Raw genomic sequence first — 18088 nt, forward strand, 5'->3', positions numbered from 1 at the left:
GGAAGGAGAAATGGAGCAGGTATGTAATACCCTTACTTTAGTCAAACAAAACCCATTAATATTTGGGTGGCATTATTGCTCTTTCCTTGATTGCTTTCTTGGAAAAAAACCCTAAAACCCCACATTTTGTTGATATGAACTATACTTCAGAAAGTGTACTTTATTTATTTTAAGATTTTATTTATTTATTCACGAGAGACAGAGAGAGAGAGAGGCAGAGACACAGGCAGAGGGAGAAGGAGGCTCCATGCAGGGAGCCCCACGCGGGACTCGGTCCCGGGTCTCCAGGATCATGCTCTGGGCTGAAGGCAGGTGCTAAACCGCTGAGCCACCCAGGGATCCCCAGAAAGTGTACTTTAGATATACATACAGCCTGATGAATTTCCACACACTGAGTACATCTGTGAACCCAGGACCCAGATAAGGAAGCAGAACATGTCAGCAGAAGGCTCCTTGGGTCCTCTTCTAGTCACTACTCCCACTCCCAAATGGATGACCACTCTCCTGACTCATTGCTTGATTCTGAGGCAGTTGTTTTTTAATTTTTTAAAGTTCTTTTGACAATTTCCTGTCCCTAAATAATACTACTACCACTACCAAACAACACTTTGAGTGCTTACTACTGGCAGCATGTGTTAGCTCCCTTAATCCAAATAGCAGTGTTAAGAGATGGGACTAATATCATCTTTACTTTCTATATGAAAGAAAGACATAAAGAGGTCAAGTAATGCACCTGCTCATAGTAAGAGGGCCAGGATTTAAATCCAGGCAGTCCCGATCTCACAGCCTGTCTTAACCCATACCTGATATTGAAGTGGCAGTACAATTGCTCACAGAGCCTACAATTCTAAAAGCTCACAGTCCAGTTTTGCTGAAAAGTCTGCCTGTTCTTCAGTGTGCCTCAGGGCAAAACCAGGACCCAAGATCAATGGGTTGAGGTTTCAAGGAAGCAGATTTTAGATTCAATATACAGAAGGATAATTAATTAGAATCATCTGGTAATTAAATGAGCCTTGCTGAGAAATGGTAAGCTCCCATCAGTAGGAAGGCTCAAGATTCTCTGTCAGGGTACTGCCCACAGAACTTCCATACTGAGTGGGAAGAGCTGCAGAGTCTCTGCTGGCTTAGAGTCTCTGGCTCTTGCTGAGCCAGAACTAAAGAGGACAGTAGTTTCTTTTCTTTTTTTTTCTTTCTTTTTCTTTCCTTCTTTCCTTCCTTCTTTCTTCTTTCTTCCTTCTTTCTTCTTCTTTCTTTCCTTCTTTCTTTCTTTCTTTCTTTCTTTCTTTCTTTCTTTCTTTCTTTCTTTCTTTCTTTCTTTCTTTCTTTCTTTCTTCTTTCTTCTTTTTAAAGATTTTATTTATTTATTCATGACAGAAACAGAGAAGAGAGAGGCAGAGACACAGGCAGAGGGAGAAGCAGGCTCCATGCAGGGAGCTCGATGTGGGACTTGATCCTGGGTCTCTAGGATCATACCCTGGGCCGAAGGAGGCGCTAAACCTCTGGGCCATTGGGGCTGCCCAAGAGGACAGTAGTTTCTATTAGATCAGGATAATAAACAATAGCTTCTCTAAACTCAGAGAAACACTTTACTGTATTCTGTTTTTTAAGCAATTTACACCCAACGTGGGGCTCAAACTCACAACCCCGAGATCAAGGTGGCACATTCCGCCAACAGAGCCAGCCAGGTACACCTACTGCATTCTTCAATTCCCAGGGTCAGGCATGCTCTCAGGAAAGTCTTGGAGGTGGTGGTCAGAAATGTTAAGATATTCCTCAAAGGTCAAAAAACGGTTCTGGTCATTATCTGTGATCATCTGTGTAGGTGTCAGGGGAACTTCTATACCAACCTCTCCAGCTCAGCCTATTTTCAGGTCTCCACACCCATGTATGCAGTTGTGAATGAACAGCCAAATGCTACTGCTCTAAGTTAGCAGGGCAAAACCCGAGTCCTTCGTTTTGCTCTTCCTCGTTCAGTAGATGTAAGGATTCTAACTCTGTCCTGGACCAAGCACTGTTAGCTTCCCAGCCAGTGAAGCTCACAATCCTGGAGTTAGCTGCTTATGTATTCCTTATCACATGTTATGTATTCATTATTCCTTTGTCACATCTTTCACAGCTGACCTTTCTCCCCAATTCTATGGTTAGCACTCTCCGCTAGGTCCTCATGATCAATACTTAAATTATGACAGAACTCTCCAAGATGGTCATTCAGCCTTAGGTTGGCCCACTCCATCTTGCTGTTGCCAGATTGTTTTTCTCCCCAAACATCATTTTTTACTACATGTCACTTGTTCAAGAAAGATGGATGCTTAATGTACAAGAGAATCCTCAGTTAGCTTGCCGTGCAAGGTCTCCTACAAGTCCTCTTACCAAGGCTGCCCCCTCTGTGTGTCCCCTCCATGGTGACTCAAAGTCAGTCACATGGAGCATGCTACCGAGTCTTGCCGCAGGCAGGTCTACCATCAACCATGTGCCCTTATATTCTCAACTTGAGAACTACTGTCCCAAAGAGGCTGTACCTCTGTGCAGTTTTTATTATAGTGTGGGCATGAGGCCTCCGTCCAAAGGTTTAGAGAGACAAAGGGAAAGGATCAGGCTTCATTCATAAAAGACAAAGAACATAACCCAACCGCAACCACAGGACCATTAGGTTGATGACACAGGGAAGAAAGAAAACCTTATCAAAACATACTAATTTAGAAGTTAATAAGCTCTTATTTATCGCTTAAATCCTATGGTTATAACCAGAGCTGTGGCAGCACAGGCCTGCTCACTGCTGGGTGGGAGCGTCAGGGAGATCACCCTCACAAGGCCTGCGAAGCTGGATTAGGGGGTCTCCGAGGGCCCTCTAAGTTCTAAAGGATCCCCTATACCAGGTGATGCAAGTATCCAGGTGCAGCTTGTCACTGCTTGGTGGTTGGGTGCCCCACCTCCCCAAACTAAACTGCACAAGAGCAGTTTCATCTTTTGTCACTGTTTCCTTTGCACTCCTCCCCGTGCCTGGTGTTAGCCCAGGGCCTAGAGATATAATGGATACATCTCAAATGCATGTGTGTCAAACAATTGGAGGCCCTGAGCAGCAACAGCCAATGAGAAGCAGCAGCAGCAACTTGGCATGGGAGAGGGGGGAGGCCAAGAGCAGTGGCCACTAAGGTCTGTCTCCTGCTCTCCCTAGTGTGACCTCAGGGGCAGAAGGAGAGAGAATAATGAAATCACCAGTGTTCTGCCTGGATTTAGAGAGTTGGGTCAGAAAAACCCTCAGGGGTACAGGCTGTATTAGTAGAGAATCCAGGTTCTGGGGGAGAGGAGATGTTGCTAAAGGAGTAAGACAAGCTTTATGTGAAGGGATCCTGACCCAGCTTAGACCACACATTCTGCTTTTCCAGACTTTGCGTGGTGGTATAGGAGCATTGAGTGGTCTCCCATAGCCCCATGGGGATCCCAGGAGTCCAGACAGTCCATGTGGAGCTGCCACCAGGGTTGGGGAGGGACACACTCACTTGTTGCAGTGCTGTTTGAGGTGTTTCTTATAGCCATCATCATGTAAGACCACCTCGGGGTTGCAGGTGGCCAGCCAATCTGCATTCTTTAACTCTGGGAGCAGCAGCTGGTTCTTGGTCTTCTTTCCCTTCCTCCCTCTGGGGACTGGAGCTGACAACCCTGAAACAGAAAGGCAGGTAGATGAGCCTGGGCAGCTTAAACACAGGGGACAGAACAGAGCTGGGCTGGGGTTGCAGAGAGGCAGCTGGGCTGTGTGTGGTAGCCCTGGATGACAGACCCCACTCCTCGGCCCACCAAGCAGTGCTAGTAGTGGGGAGATATGCCTGGCCCCCAGCTCAGTAAACTCTAGGACTGCTCAGTCAGGCAGTGAGAATTTACCCATGTGGATCAAGAATATCACCTGTGCCCCCCAGGGAACTTTCAATCTGGCCAGGAAAAAAGGCACACTAGATCTGAAATGTGAAGGTGAGCGATGGCCGAGCACAGGGAAGGAGAAGCACAGCACAAGAAAAGGCACAGACAGGACTGGGACAGAATGGTGAAATGTAAGAGAAACACCACAGAGCACATGGTGTGACCCCAGCTCAGAGGAGGAAGCCCTGTGATGCTCAGGTCAGCGAACAGGCCTCGCACATGGGAAACCTCAGGAGGGCCCGATGGTACTTCCACAAAACATTTTAAGTAATACTGGATGAGTCTGAGGGAGAACTGAAGGAATCCTCTTCCTCTCCCGCAGCTGTCATTTTCAGATATACCTGAGAAAGAGGAATCTCCCAAAGCACAGCAACCTGGGGCAACAAGGGAGAGGGATGGGAGCACACGGGGGCTCCCACTTCTCAGGCATGGCCCTGTCACTGCTCACCTGAGTGGTTCTGGAGGGTCTGGGCCTGCCCATCTTTGGTAGGTGTGATCAATTCCCAAATGAAACTCTTGATCTTCTCGTCCCCCTTGTAATGCTTGACACAGTATACCAGCAGGGCCCGGCAAATCATCTCCATGTCCTTCTCATTCAGATGCCACTTGAATCGCCCATGAGTCAGGATGTCCTTCCACCGGCCCCAGCTGAGAGTAGAAATACAGAAGGGCGTTGGAGGGAGGAAGGGCCATGCATGCCCTCAACACTGCGGGACAAACAGGAGCCAACAGTGCTTCTCGTCATCTGTTGGGTCTACTAATCACTTCAAGGGCTGTGCCCTGAAAGGCCTTCAAGGACCACATGCAGTAGCACACCACAAGTCATTAAGGTGACCTGGACATCAAGAGCTTCATATAGTCACTCAAATGTTAACAAGGGAGGGATGAAACTATTTGGAGCAGGGAATAGATTTGGAATTAAGAGAGTCCAGCTGCAATAATCAAAAGCAATAGTGAGCTCCCAGAAGCTAAACCTTCTACTTCTACCAGAACCAGAGCCCTGCACGAATCATGCCCTCACTCTAACATCTGTTGTGCGGACTCCTTATACGTCCTTGGAGGGGGGAAAGCAGGAAATCAGTACCAGGCAGCAAATTAGTAACAGAGATTTGCTGTGACAAGCACATGAGAAAATCATGGCACGTCTACAATATGGCAGCAGAGCGTACAATGACTGAGGGGGGCCATGGGCAAAAAGCACAGTTCTCTCCTACTCTAACAGATCCTCCATCAGCCTGGAATTCTTAGAGGTGACTGGAGAGACAAACTGGATGAATCTTAGGGACTGGAAAACAACACACAGGCAAAATCAATACCCACCCAAAGATGAGCAGGTTCTTCTCCACCCGGAAGCACTCAGCTCGGAGGTAGCGCCTGGTTTTGTCATTGAGGCGTCTAGATCTCGTGGGCCTTTCATCCGAGTCACTATCTAGCTCTGAGAACTCCATGAGCTCATCCTCCTCAAAGGAATTGTAGTGTTTGGTCTGCTTCCTCACTCGAGGCCGGTCAATCACTAAGCTCTCCTAGAAACAGAAACATCGGGTGAAGAGAGAGTCTCCCTTTGCTCTACCCCCATCACAATAAACATGCTCATCTTGTGGCTGGTCCTGGGTCCTGAGGACACATCCAGCAGAGAGCCACACGTGGCCTCATCCTCCAGCAGGAAAGGCTCTTCCCAGTACACCTGCCATGTCTATGACAAGCAGAGGGGATTCTTGGAGACTCACTAGAAATGGCATGTTCCCCAAAGCCCCCACTGCTGTCCACCACCATCTGCTCTTTCTGCAGTTCTGCTAGCAGAGCAGGTATGGCAAGTAAGACCTCCCAGTGCCCAGAGTAGTGGTCTGCTCTTGCCAAGAAAGGCTGGAGTGATACTCTCCAGCTGTTCTGCCCGGCATGCAGAGGCAGCCTGTGCTCTAGAGGCAGAAGGAGTTGGACACATCCATCTGTTCAGTCACTTTCTGAAGACACACACATTTCTTGCTATTTCACTCTCTGCTTTCCATGGGCACTAACTCCTAACCTTTTGTCTTTCATTGAAGACAAAATCCCCAGCCCAGGATCCTCAGCTCATTCTGGCAGCAGCTGTGCCAAAACCATTGCCTCTTTCCCAATCCCCACTACCTCCTGTTCTTTATCCTTCCTTCCTTCCCCCATATTTCTTCCCAAAGCTCAGTTAAGCTCCTAAATACTTGTCTGTATAGCCCAGATACGCTGTGGCGTACCCTGCTACCTTGCTCCCCACCTTGCACGCCCCTGGTTTATAAATATCTCTAGAACAAGAGCTTTTTCTCTCCACTCTTGCCCACTATCCCACACACACAGTAACTTCTTGACTGTGACCTTGTAAAACAGGAGTTACTTAACAGGTTACTCAAGGGACTTCAGACTACATACTTAAGAAAGAGGTTGGACTGAGTGTTCTGGTGATCCCACAGAAGAGTTAAGGCTGGGTGCTGGTTACTGAATCAGCTAGATACGAGCAGGGACTGTCTCCTGGGCTTGTGGGTCCAAGGAAGTTCGACAGCCACCAGAGAGGACAAGTAGAAAGTGACGTGTGTGCATCCTGGAGTGAAGTGACAGGGCCAGAGATGGAGGAAAGGGGAGACAAGATGAACACAGAAGGGGTGTCTCCTTGTAGGCTAGGCAGGTGTATTCACAATTATTGCCAACCCTGTTGAGGGGAAAACGTCACCTCCTTTTGTCACATGTCCTGCTCACTTATCTCAGTGGGGCAACTGCCTTGATCAGAGGCATAGTCATAGGTGAACTGATGTCAGACTCTGGATGCCTTCCAGGGCTATTCTCTTTCTCATGTTCAGAAGTAGGAAAACTCGGGGATCCCTGGGTGGCACAGCGGTTTAGCGCCTGCCTTTGGCCCAGGGCGCGGTCCTGGAGACCCGGGATCGAATCCCACGTCGGGCTCCCGGTGCATGGAGCCTGCTTCTCCCTCTGCCTGTGTCTCTGCCTCTCTCTCTCTCTCTGTGTGTGACTATCATTAATAAATAAAAATAAAGATTAAAAAAAAAAGAAAGAAGTAGTAGGAAAACTCGAGATACTTAAAGAATGGAGGAGAGGCCAACAAACCCTTCTTTGTTCCTCTGGAGTATCTGTCACAGGCAAAGTCTCTTTCATAGAAGTGTTGAAGCAGATGCAAAATAGTCACATGGCAAGGATGGGACGGTGGCTTGGGTCAGAGGGCTGAACTTGACCTGTGTGTGGCCAGTTCCAGTTCTAAATGCCTTTGTCAAATTTCCCAGGTGTCTAGCAGACTGCTTGTCCCATTAGGTCATTTTGAAATTGTAACCATGAACATTTATTGAGCTCTATATGTCAGGCATACTTTAAGTATGTTACATATAGCAGCTCATTTTAGGACTAAAGCTCTGGAGTGAATAATGACTTGAGCTGTGCAGTAATTTATGATCCTATGAGACACAGAGAAATTGCCATGGAACACAACATTCTCAGTACTATACCTTTTCATTCTTTGCTTCAGTGTCCAGTTCAGCTATTTTAGCCCATTTCTGCCAAAAGTTTGGGTCATCTAAGGAAATATCTGTCCTGTTTCCTGAAGCCACAAAGCTAGCCTGTGGAGATGATGAAAGTCAATAAAGTACACTTGAACACAGTACAAACTGATAATACCACCTGACTTATTTCAAATATATCAGAATCTCAAGTATGTCCTCCAACTGCATTTGAAACTGAAACCCCTAACAGAGCCTCCCAAGTGAATGTGAAAATCTCAAGACTGTTCTTTTCGAAAGCTTGGGTAAGGAAATTACAATTTCAATGTATAGATCATTTTTTGGAACTGAAAACTGGAAGCAGAAGGAAAGCCTCTGCTTTCCAGTGGCAATGTGTCACTTGATGTCTAGTTCCCTACAAAAGGGTTGCTTCTTCCAATTTTCCTAGATGGGATTTTTCTTTCAGTTCACCATCTTCACACATGTATACTATAGGAAAGGCACTAAGTTGGGTAGCACCCACAAAGCACAGGATGTCCTACTGAAGAAGTCCTATGTGAGTCAATCAAACAGGCCACAGTGCATCCAGAGCCTGTGGTCAGAAACACTGGAGAGTGAGCTGGAATTTGAAATCCAGTAAGCTGAAGGGTAGAGGAAAGAGGCATCTAGACTAGCAGCTGGGAATCTAGACTAACATGTCTTTTCTCATGATATGAGCAAAAACACTTGCTTCAGTTTGAGGAATGGAATGCTCATTGGAATTTCAGGATCTGGACAGTAGTGCTCTACAAGGAAATCCAGATGACCATTCAAAAGTGTCAGAGCAGTCTTTGTGAACAGTGAATGGCGCAAAGTATAAACTAAAGTGTCTGTCTTGTCTGCTGAAGATCAGCTATCAAATGACAGGAGTGATGTTTCTTTTCTATACAGCTTCTGGTTCATTACTCAGAATCCCCCTAAGAACCTGCATTTTTAGTCTCACACACAAAAAAATGTACAGACAATCTCAACAGTGTGCATTCAGAGAAAACAAAGCTTGGCCAACGAAGATCAAAGAATAGTTTTCTTTCTGCTCCCACTCCAACACAGACTCTGGAGAAAAAGTGCCATACCTTGGCAAAAGTAGACCCTTTCCCTTCGGACTGGATGGTAATGGTGTGAGTTCTTCTCTGGAGAATCTGGTCTATGTCTTCTTCACAGAACTTGGAGCCTTCATCTTCCTCATCCATTAAGGCTCCATAAGCACCTTTCCGGAGCAAGTCTTCTACCTCCATCTTTGAGAGTTGTTGTACCTGGACAGGTCACCAAAGGCTACTCACAAAGTGGAAAATGCACAGGAGAAAAAGAGCCTCAAACCTGCCCTCATGATTCAGTGTACGCTTCCTCCACTAACTGCACATGTCAGAAGAATAAAGATATGGGCCACAAGTTTTAGAAAATTAAAGCCCAGATAAAGATGCTCAAAAAAACTATGGAGAGGGCCGGCAGGTAATCCTCTATACGGAGCTCTGGAATAAAAGTCAGCACAAGACCTGATGGCCTCAACATTCCTCAGGACGTTGGTTACTATTGAATGTCACAAACCATTGAAACTATGCACCATTTAATGTTTTAGTTTGAGTCTGTATCTTTTTAAAAACCTCCAGATGTACTAAATGAGCTAAAGAATGATGATTTATTCGTTATTAAATAAATACATGAGTATTGGAAATGATGTCATTTCTCAACTAAAGAAAGGATCCTGTGCCAAGTGAGATCTTCTCAACTGCTTGTTGAAAACAGGAAATAGGAGTTCAAAACACTCTTTCCTGGTTCTAATTAAGAATCTGGTTCTCTTTCTATCCATCACAAAAGGGAATTCCATGACTCCCAGCACTGGTAACTTGAAGTATTATACTTAGCAACATATGCATAGCTAAGAGGATATAGAACATCTGGACTGAAGACAACTCATTTAGAAGGTTTTAATTCCCAACCTTTGATGCCCTGAGTCCAGAGATTAAGGAGATACTCTGGTTTGTTGGCCTATAATTTAATATGGTTTAGGAATCTTAGCTGCAATTTTTCATCCCTGTGGAGGGGGAAAAAGACTTTTTATTAACTACCATACTGCAAGCTGTTAATTATTCATTTTTTTTTTTACTGACCATCATGCACTGAACATCTTTAATATGCCAAGGACTGTTAGGGGCCATGGGTGATACAGATAAAATAGGTTCCATTATACCTCGGGAAGCTCAAAGTATGGAGTATGAGATAAGTCATGGTGACAATAGATGTTTAGAGTGTTAAGTGTTAAGATCTACTGACTTCTAATAAGCATGGTTAAAAACTCAGCTTACTGAAACATTATTGCACGCTGGGCAATTCTACCCCATAACTGTGCCTAGATTCCCTTTATGCATCTGTAAAATGCAGACACCTGACCCTGAATTATCCTCTGCTGTGGGGAAGGACTCAGAAAAAAAGACATACAACCTGACTCAATTTAGTGAAAGTGAATCTTAAAGCAGCTGTAGGAAGGAAGACTCTAGAGGGGCCCAGGCTGTGTGATGAGTGCTCCTTGAGGACCCCGGGCAGGCACTGTCATACTCACTCCATTGGTGCTGCCCTTTCGGTTTATGTCCTGAAGAACAGCCTTGTCCAGACCCAGCTTTAGGCTGGCTTTGTCAAACATTTCCCGCTCATAGGAGTTCCGAGTAATAAGACGATATACCTTCACGGCCTTACTCTGGCCTATCCGATGACATCGGGCCTGAGCCTAGAAAGGAAGGTCGTATACATCATGTCACCAGATACAATGGCAGCAGCTCAAGAAACAGGGAAGTGTTCAAATACCATGTGGTGTAAGTGGCCAGCTCTCACAGTTAATAAGTCATGGGATCACTTTTGGAACAAAATTCACCCAGATCTGCCCCTTCAAACTCACTCACTTCTTCATACCATTATTTATTGAGTGACTACCATATGCTGGGATAAAGTGATAAGAAGGACACAGCTTCCTACCCTCCCCAGCTTATGGTCTGAGTGTTGCCACTCATTCCTCGGATGCTGTCCTGCTCTCTGGGCAAATCCCTCAGAGCTGGCAACACCAGTTTTTTCACTTTTTCATTTTACTAGAAAGAAGTTTTCACGCATAGACAAAAGTAGAGAAAAGGAGAATGACCTCTTATGCACAATCCTTTCTCATCTCTACTATGCCCCCATCCTCTAAGACTTATGAGGCAAATCCTAGGCATCCTATAGTTTCATCTTCATGTATTTCAATATATAATTCAAAAGACAAGGACTCTTGTCGTTGCCACTGCCACACTTCAAAATATGAACACTTAGTATAAACCATCTTGCCAGTGTCCCAATTTCCCTACTTATCTCATAGGCATATTAAGTTTGCTTCTTTGGATTAGGATATAAATAGGGGGATCCCTGGGTGGCGCAGCGGTTTAGTGCCTGCCTTTGGCCCAGGGCGCGATCCTGGAGACCCAGGATCGAATCCCACGTCGGGCTCCTGGTGCATGGAGCCTGCTTCTCCCTCTGCCTGTGTCTCTGCCTCTCTCTCTCTCTGACTAAAATAGATAGATAGATAGATAGATAGATAGATAGATAGATAGATAGATAGATGTAAATAGGGCCCATATGTTGTAGCGGGTTGATCTGTCTCAATTCTCTTTCAATCTACAGATACTCCTTGCTTTTGACTTCTCCCTTTTTCAAATACAACCTTTTAAAAAAGTATTTTTATTTATTTGACAGAGTGTGTATAAGCGCATGAAAGAGAGGGTAGGGAGAGAGAAGGAAAAGAAAACTCTGAGTGCAGAGCCCGAGGGAGGACTTGATCTCATGACCCTGAGATCACGACCTGAGTTGAAATCAAGAGTCAGAGCTCAACCGATGGAGCCACCTAAATGCCACTCAATGCAACTTTTTTTGTTGGAGAGACCAGGTTTCTGTCCTCTAGTTTCTCATAATCCACACTGCCATCAGCATTCTGGCTATGTCATTGAACAAGTTCCTCTGTTCCCTGTATTTCCTCTAAACTGGGAGCTGTATCTTGAGACTTGATCAGGTTAAGATTTGATTTTTGGCAAGTGTGTTTCTTGGTGGTTTTTGAATTTCCATCAGGAGGCACATGATGTCTGGTTATCTTTCTTCAGAGTGATAATCATTTGCTAGATCCACTATTTCATTAGAGGTTACAATTCCTCACCAATTTTTTGGTTACTCTGATGCTCAATTCCTGTAGAAAACACAAGCTAAATGCTTGATTCTTTCTTTTTTTTTTTTTATCTTTAAAATGTTTATTTATGGGATGCCTGGGTGGCTCAGTGGTTAAGCATCTGCCTTTAGCTCAGGGCGTGATCCTGGAGACCCAGGATCGAGTCCCACATTGGGCTTCTTGCATGGATCCTGCTTCTCTCCCTCTGCCTCTGCTAATGTCTCTGCCTCTCTTTCTTGTGTGTGTCTCACGAATAAATAAATAAAATATTTTTTTAATAAATAAAATCTTAAAAAAAAATAAATGTTTATTTATTTATTTTAGAGACAGAGTGAGAGAGTACACAAGCAGAGAAAGGGGCAGAGGGAGAGAATATCTAACCAGACTCCTACTGAGTGCAGAGCCCAGCATGGGGCTCAATCCTTCCTATGAGCCATGAGATCAAGACCTAAGCTGAAATCATGAGCAGGATGCATAACTGACTAAGCCACCCAGGGGCCCTTTCTTTCTCTTTATTTAACCAGTTTCCAAAATAACATCCTCCAAGTGACCAATGAAGAGTTTTCTTTTTACTTTTTAAAGAACACAATGAGGTTATGCATTTAAATGTATGTGCTATGTTTTATCCCACTGCTGTTGTTCTTTTTCCTTTGGGAAATTTCACGTTGGCTCCTGAATTCTTTTGACATGATCCAGTCAAATTCAGAAAGGAACAAGATGAGAATAAACTCTGGTGTTCAAATGGATTTGGAAATATCTGTATGAACTCATGGTTACAGGGGGTCTGAGTACACATATACATACACAGAAAGAAAAGAGATACAGATATGTCTGTCTTTATGTTTGCATCCTGGTATGATATGTTCCACGTTCCTACTGTCTATTTCCTGCCCTGACCTGGATGCAGTCATTTTATTTCCTGGGAGTCCTTTTTCTTTCAGTAGGAGTATGGATGCTTTAGGGGTGCTCGTTGCTATTAGGTAGGTCATTGTTTCTAGGTCTACTTAGAAGTGTGTGTGTGTACGGTATATTCAACCACGTACATATAAAGGACAAAGCATATACTGGACAAAATACATCATGAGATCATACTATTATTTGTAATTCAAACTTAAAAGTACAGCATTTTAACTTTACCAACCACACATCTGTATCTTTCTAAGCATGTCGAAAAGCTGAATTCTCAACCACACCAATATCATTATTCATTTGATTTATCCCCCAATTTATGTAATAGCCTGAGAAAAACTGTAATCATTATAATCTTTTCCAGAACATAATTACTAAAAACTGCAAGATTTTTGTTTTCCTCCTCTCAGGGTTTATATTCCACTAAGTATGTACACTCAAATCATACTGTTTTAAATACACAGCAGCAGGTAGGTTTCTTTTTCTTTCCCAGTGGTAAGCTTAGGAATTCTGAAATTACTTTCTATGTAATATAGAACTGAAGAAATGGGTAAATATACTGAGGAAAACAGGAGTTAGGGATTTCACTGTTGAAGAAGTAAGTTACAAATATATAAAGAAAAAAAACTAGAATAACTGTATGGTATTAGAATGGATTTGCAGGTTCCAGTATGAACTCATGGTTAGGTTATGTGCTTATGTGTATATAAACATACACATATATACAGGTATAGAAATAGATACAGATATATGTGTATTTTTGTTTACTACATGTGTCCATATACACATATGAATGCATATTATGCATCTATGTGCATCTATATTCTCTGCATGTATGTATTCTAGGTATGTCCACTGAACAGGCATATAGAAGCAATGGCATCGCAGTAGCAAAGGCTGTAACTCACTCTCAGATCTTAGTTTCTAAATATATTTTCCACTAAGATAAAACCAAGACATGGTAGAGAAATAGTTAATCCCAGGCCTGAAGGCAGAAAAAGTACAGGGTGAGCACCAAACATATTATTGTGTCAGAATGTAAGGAAGAGCACAAAGAAATATGGAGACATACCCAAATAACACTTCCAACTTGCAGAGGTTTACCACTGGCTATGTCCAGGATGCTACAAATAGCAAAATAAATACAGTAGTAGAATATAACCCACTGAACGCAAAAAAAGAACTCATGAGTACATAATGACATAAATAAATGGGAGAAAAAGGAACACTCTTTCTTATAGTAGAGTGTGACTAACAGAGTTTGAGTAACAAAGCTTAGAAAATCACCCCTTGCCAACCATCACAGTGCTGACTGATTCAGGTAAATTAATCAATGGAAACTAAAACCAGTGGGTGAAACTTTGATGAGGAATAGGATATTTATTTACACGGTCTCAAAGTATCTTTCCAAAACTGCTTATTAATTTTAAAGGGAAAGCAGCAACTTTATAGTGAAGACATCTGGCAGATACCCCTTAACGAAGATATCCAAGCACATATTATCACACAGATATTACGTTCCTTCTGATGTGATATACTGAGAAGGACATATCACTTCAGTGGTATTACTAAGCCTGAATCCAATCCTGAGGAAATACAAACACAAATTGAGGGATAATCTGTATAAGAACTGGCCCGCAGTCCTTAAAAACATAAGGTTATAAAAGAAAAAGAAAGAGGAACTCTTCCAACTCTAGGAAGACTAAAGAGATATGGTCAGTAAGGTGATGGGTGCTCCTGAACTGGATGGATCTCAGACCAGGGGTAGAGTGGCCATAAAAGGACACTGAAATAAAAGCTAAATCTGAATACAGACTGTGGATTGAAGGCCGTTTTCTTATCTCCTGATTCTGAGAACTAAACTGTGGTTATAGAAGAGAATGTCCTTGCACTGAGGAACTACACACTGAAGTGCTGGGGGCAACTTATTCTGAATGGTTCAGACAAAAAATGGTGTGTGCACACATGTGTTTAAGTCTATGTATATACTCAGAGAGGTAGGGGAGCTAGAAGGTAAAATGATAAAGTAAATGGGGGCAAAATGTAAAGAGTTGGTGAATCTTGGGGAGCCTGGGTGACAGTTGGTTAAGCATGTGCCTTTGGCTCAGGTCATGATCATGATCATCGGGTCCTGGGATTGAGCCCCAAATCAGGCTCCCTGCTCAGTGGGGAGCCTCCCTCCTCCTCTGCCGTTCCCCCCTGCTTGTGCTCTGTGTGTCAAATAAAATTAAAAAAATAAAATAAAATAAAAGTTGGTGAATCTGGATAAAGGCTATACTGAAATTGCAAACTAAAATTATATCAAAATGAAAATGTCAAAAATATTAAATACAAACATTTGAAATAATTTCTCTCTTGGGGTTACACTATCCACTTGATATATGGCTATATTTAATGGTTTTATTTTGCTTCTGCATTTTAGGGATTGACTACCAATGACCCCTGGCCCCACATTAACTTAATCACAATGAAGGGAGTTAAGAAAGAAGAAAACCAAACCAAGTAACTTTTGACAATGGTATTTTGATTATATACCGAAAGACTAATGACAAACAAAAAACCAACCCACTACTACAGTTCAATATTATATGCTGGTAAATTTGTTTCACAGAATATGGGTCAGGAATTCTGCAACTACTTTATGTACATACTAGGATTGAACATACGAGTAAATATACTGTGTTATCATAAAACTTCTCACAGCCAGAGAAAGGAGTTAAAAAGAAGGAAGAGGGGAAGGCCGGAGTGAATCCTATGTTGTTGGATTGGAATCAGGAACTCACTGTGGGTGGACAGTATGGGAAAGTACAGATGTGTGGTTTGAGTGCTTGTGTCAATATACATGCATACATATGTTTCCTAGTTCTGTCTGCTTAGAGAGTCTAGAAGCAATAATACTCTAGAAGCATTGGGCACTCCTAGTAGCCAGATCTTGGTGGCTAAGTGCCATTCTTTTTTTTTTAAAGATTTATTTATTTGAGAGAGATAGAGAGACAGAGAGAGTGAGCAGGGGGAGGGATAAAGGAAAAGGGAGACAAGCAGACTCCGCTGAGAGGGAATCACCCATGCCCTTAGTCAAGGGCTTGATCCCAGGACCCTGAGATCATGGCCCGGGTTGGACACTTAACTAAATGGCATTCTTGAATAAAAGGAACCAGCAGGGCTTATGGGTGGCTCAGTCAGTTTAAGTCATGATCCTAGAGTCCTGGGGTTGGCAACACTTTGGGCTCCCTGCTCTTTGGGGAGTTTGCTTCTCCCTCTCCCTCTGTCCTGCTCCCCCCACCTGGCTCATACTCTCTCTCTGAAATAAATACATAAAATCTTTAAAAAATAAAAAAAAAAATTAAAAAAATAAAAGGAACCAGGGATCCTTGGAGGAACTGTCAGTTCTATGGCTGTGGCAGGAAAAATGCAACATGAACCCGAACATCTTGTGGTACCAGAAAGTAAGGAAGTGATGGACATTAAGGAGGGCATGTGATGTAAGGAGCACTGGGTAACATATAAGACTGATGAATCATTGACTTCTACCTCTAAAACTAATACATTATATATTAATTGAATTAAATTAAAAAATTTATTCAACCAAGAAAATATAAATAAGCAAATAAATAACCTGATGGGAGCATGTCAAAAGGACACAGGAGACAACCTGAGGGATCTCCTAATGACCAAGTATGAACAACAAAATAAATAATGAGAGTAAGAGACTATAGCCCAAAAATAAAATGAGTCTATACTGGCATAAAAAACAAATGGGGATAAAGGACAGCTATTCTTTACAGTAGAATTCCAATTAATAAGTGTGGAAGAAATGACTGAAAAAGAAAGTTATGAGGAACCAAACCCCATGGTAGTAATTGTTGAAGGCAAGAACTACTAATTGATACTAAAATTAACAGGTGAAAGTATGGTGAGAAACAGGGTATTTATAGAGTCCTAAGATATCTCTTCCCAAGATACTGATTAAGTTTAAGATAAAAATAGTTCCTTTACAGTGAAGAAACCTGGCAGACACCACCTCGACCAAGTAATCAAGGGTTAACATCACAAGAAGATGTATTAACACCATGTACCCCCAAAACGATGCAGTGAGGAAGACATAACATCACTTCTAGGATATTCTTGCCAAAAATTCGTAACCTCAAATCTGATCATGAGAAAACCTCAGGCAGACACAAACTGAGAGATTAGCTGGTCAGTATCCTTCAAAAGTGTCAAGGTCATGAAAGTCAAGGAAAGACAGGTGCTGCTGCAAATTGAAGGAGGCAAGGAATCAGGACTTGTAAAGGAAATCTGAGAACATGCATTGGATCCCTGATCAGAAAGAGAACATTTGCAGGAAATTGGAGGAATATGAATATGGTCTATAGATTGTGTCAATGTTAATGTCTTGGTTTCAATTAGACTACGGTTATATGAAATGTTAACATTAAGGAAAACTGGGTGAAGAGTCCTAGAAATCTGCACTATTCTGCAACTTTTTTAAAGTTTAAATTTTTTATAAAAGATTTTATTTATTTATTCATGACAGAGAGAGAGAGGGAGAAGCAGGCTCCACGCAGGGAATCTGACATGGGACTCGAGGATCACACCCGGATCTCCAGGATCACACCCCGGGCTGAAGGCGGCCCTAAACCACTGGGCCACCGGAGTTGCCCTAAAGTTTAAAATTATTTTAGAATAAAAAGCTTTTTAACATTCTTCTTCTTCTTTTCTTTCTTTCTTTCTTTTTTTATTTTAAGTAGGGTCCATGCCTGTGTGGAGCCCAATGCAGGGTCTGAACTCACGACTGTGAGATCAAAGACCTGAGCTGAGATCAAGAGTCAGAATGCTTATTGCTTGTTGGCCTTTTGGCTAAGATCAAGTGAAGAGTCAGAATGCTTAGCTGACTAAGCCACCCAGGCACCTCGGAGAATAAAAAGTTTTTAAAGATTAATTTTGTTTTATAATGTTATAAAATACTTAGGGCGGTTCCAAAGTCAAATATACAAAAAGGCATGTTTGAAAAAAGTAGCTTCTATCTCTGTCACTTCCATCCTGTTCCCTCGCTCCCCCTACAGGTAACAATTTAAAAATAAAGTGTTTTTTTTTGTTTGTTTGTTTTATCTTTCATTTGGGGGGCAGGGCAGGAAGAAGCAAGACCCACACAGCTTTTTTAGATGAATGCTAGCATACTATGCATACTTTTTCCACCTTATCTTTTTCCCCCCACCCAACAATATACTCAAGAGATGATTCCATAGCAGTATATAGAGACATTCCTCATTCTTTTATCAAGTTGAAAATACCATGGCTTAGTCAGTCTTCTATTGCTAGACAACTCAGTTGTTGGGCCTTTGGCTATTACAGTTAGTTGCCACATCTATTTTTGGTATCTTTAGTGGCAGATCTATTGAGGAAGAAGATTTGATGGATAATCAGCAAACAAAGGAAGTGATCAAGGTAACTAATATGGTTTATGAAACCTGCATAGCATGAATAATATGTGGCCACAAGTACTGACACTGATTTTCTTTCTCTGGCTCATCTGATGTTGAAGGTAAATTATAAGAGGAGGGAATTTAGAAATGTATTG

General features: G+C 42.7%; 1 protein-coding gene across 6 annotated transcripts in view; it reads right to left on the minus strand.

The window, feature by feature from the left end:
• The window catches only part of CHD6 (chromodomain helicase DNA binding protein 6), a 203842-nt gene that overhangs the window by 48215 nt on the left and 137539 nt on the right, over positions 1 to 18088 (minus strand). For all 6 annotated transcript variants that reach the window (XM_038572337.1, XM_038572333.1, XM_038572336.1 and 3 more), the window contains 6 exons: positions 9982 to 10146; positions 8498 to 8677; positions 7395 to 7505; positions 5236 to 5438; positions 4364 to 4563; positions 3501 to 3660 (listed from right to left, as the gene is read on the minus strand). In XM_038572337.1, the coding sequence (XP_038428265.1) occupies positions 3501 to 3660; positions 4364 to 4563; positions 5236 to 5438; positions 7395 to 7505; positions 8498 to 8677; positions 9982 to 10146 (1019 nt within the window). The remainder of the gene's footprint in view (positions 1 to 3500; positions 3661 to 4363; positions 4564 to 5235; positions 5439 to 7394; positions 7506 to 8497; positions 8678 to 9981; positions 10147 to 18088) is intronic.

Source organism: Canis lupus, chromosome 24 (genome assembly GCF_011100685.1).
Source record: "Canis lupus familiaris isolate Mischka breed German Shepherd chromosome 24, alternate assembly UU_Cfam_GSD_1.0, whole genome shotgun sequence".
Classification (NCBI taxonomy): domain Eukaryota; kingdom Metazoa; phylum Chordata; class Mammalia; order Carnivora; family Canidae; genus Canis; species Canis lupus.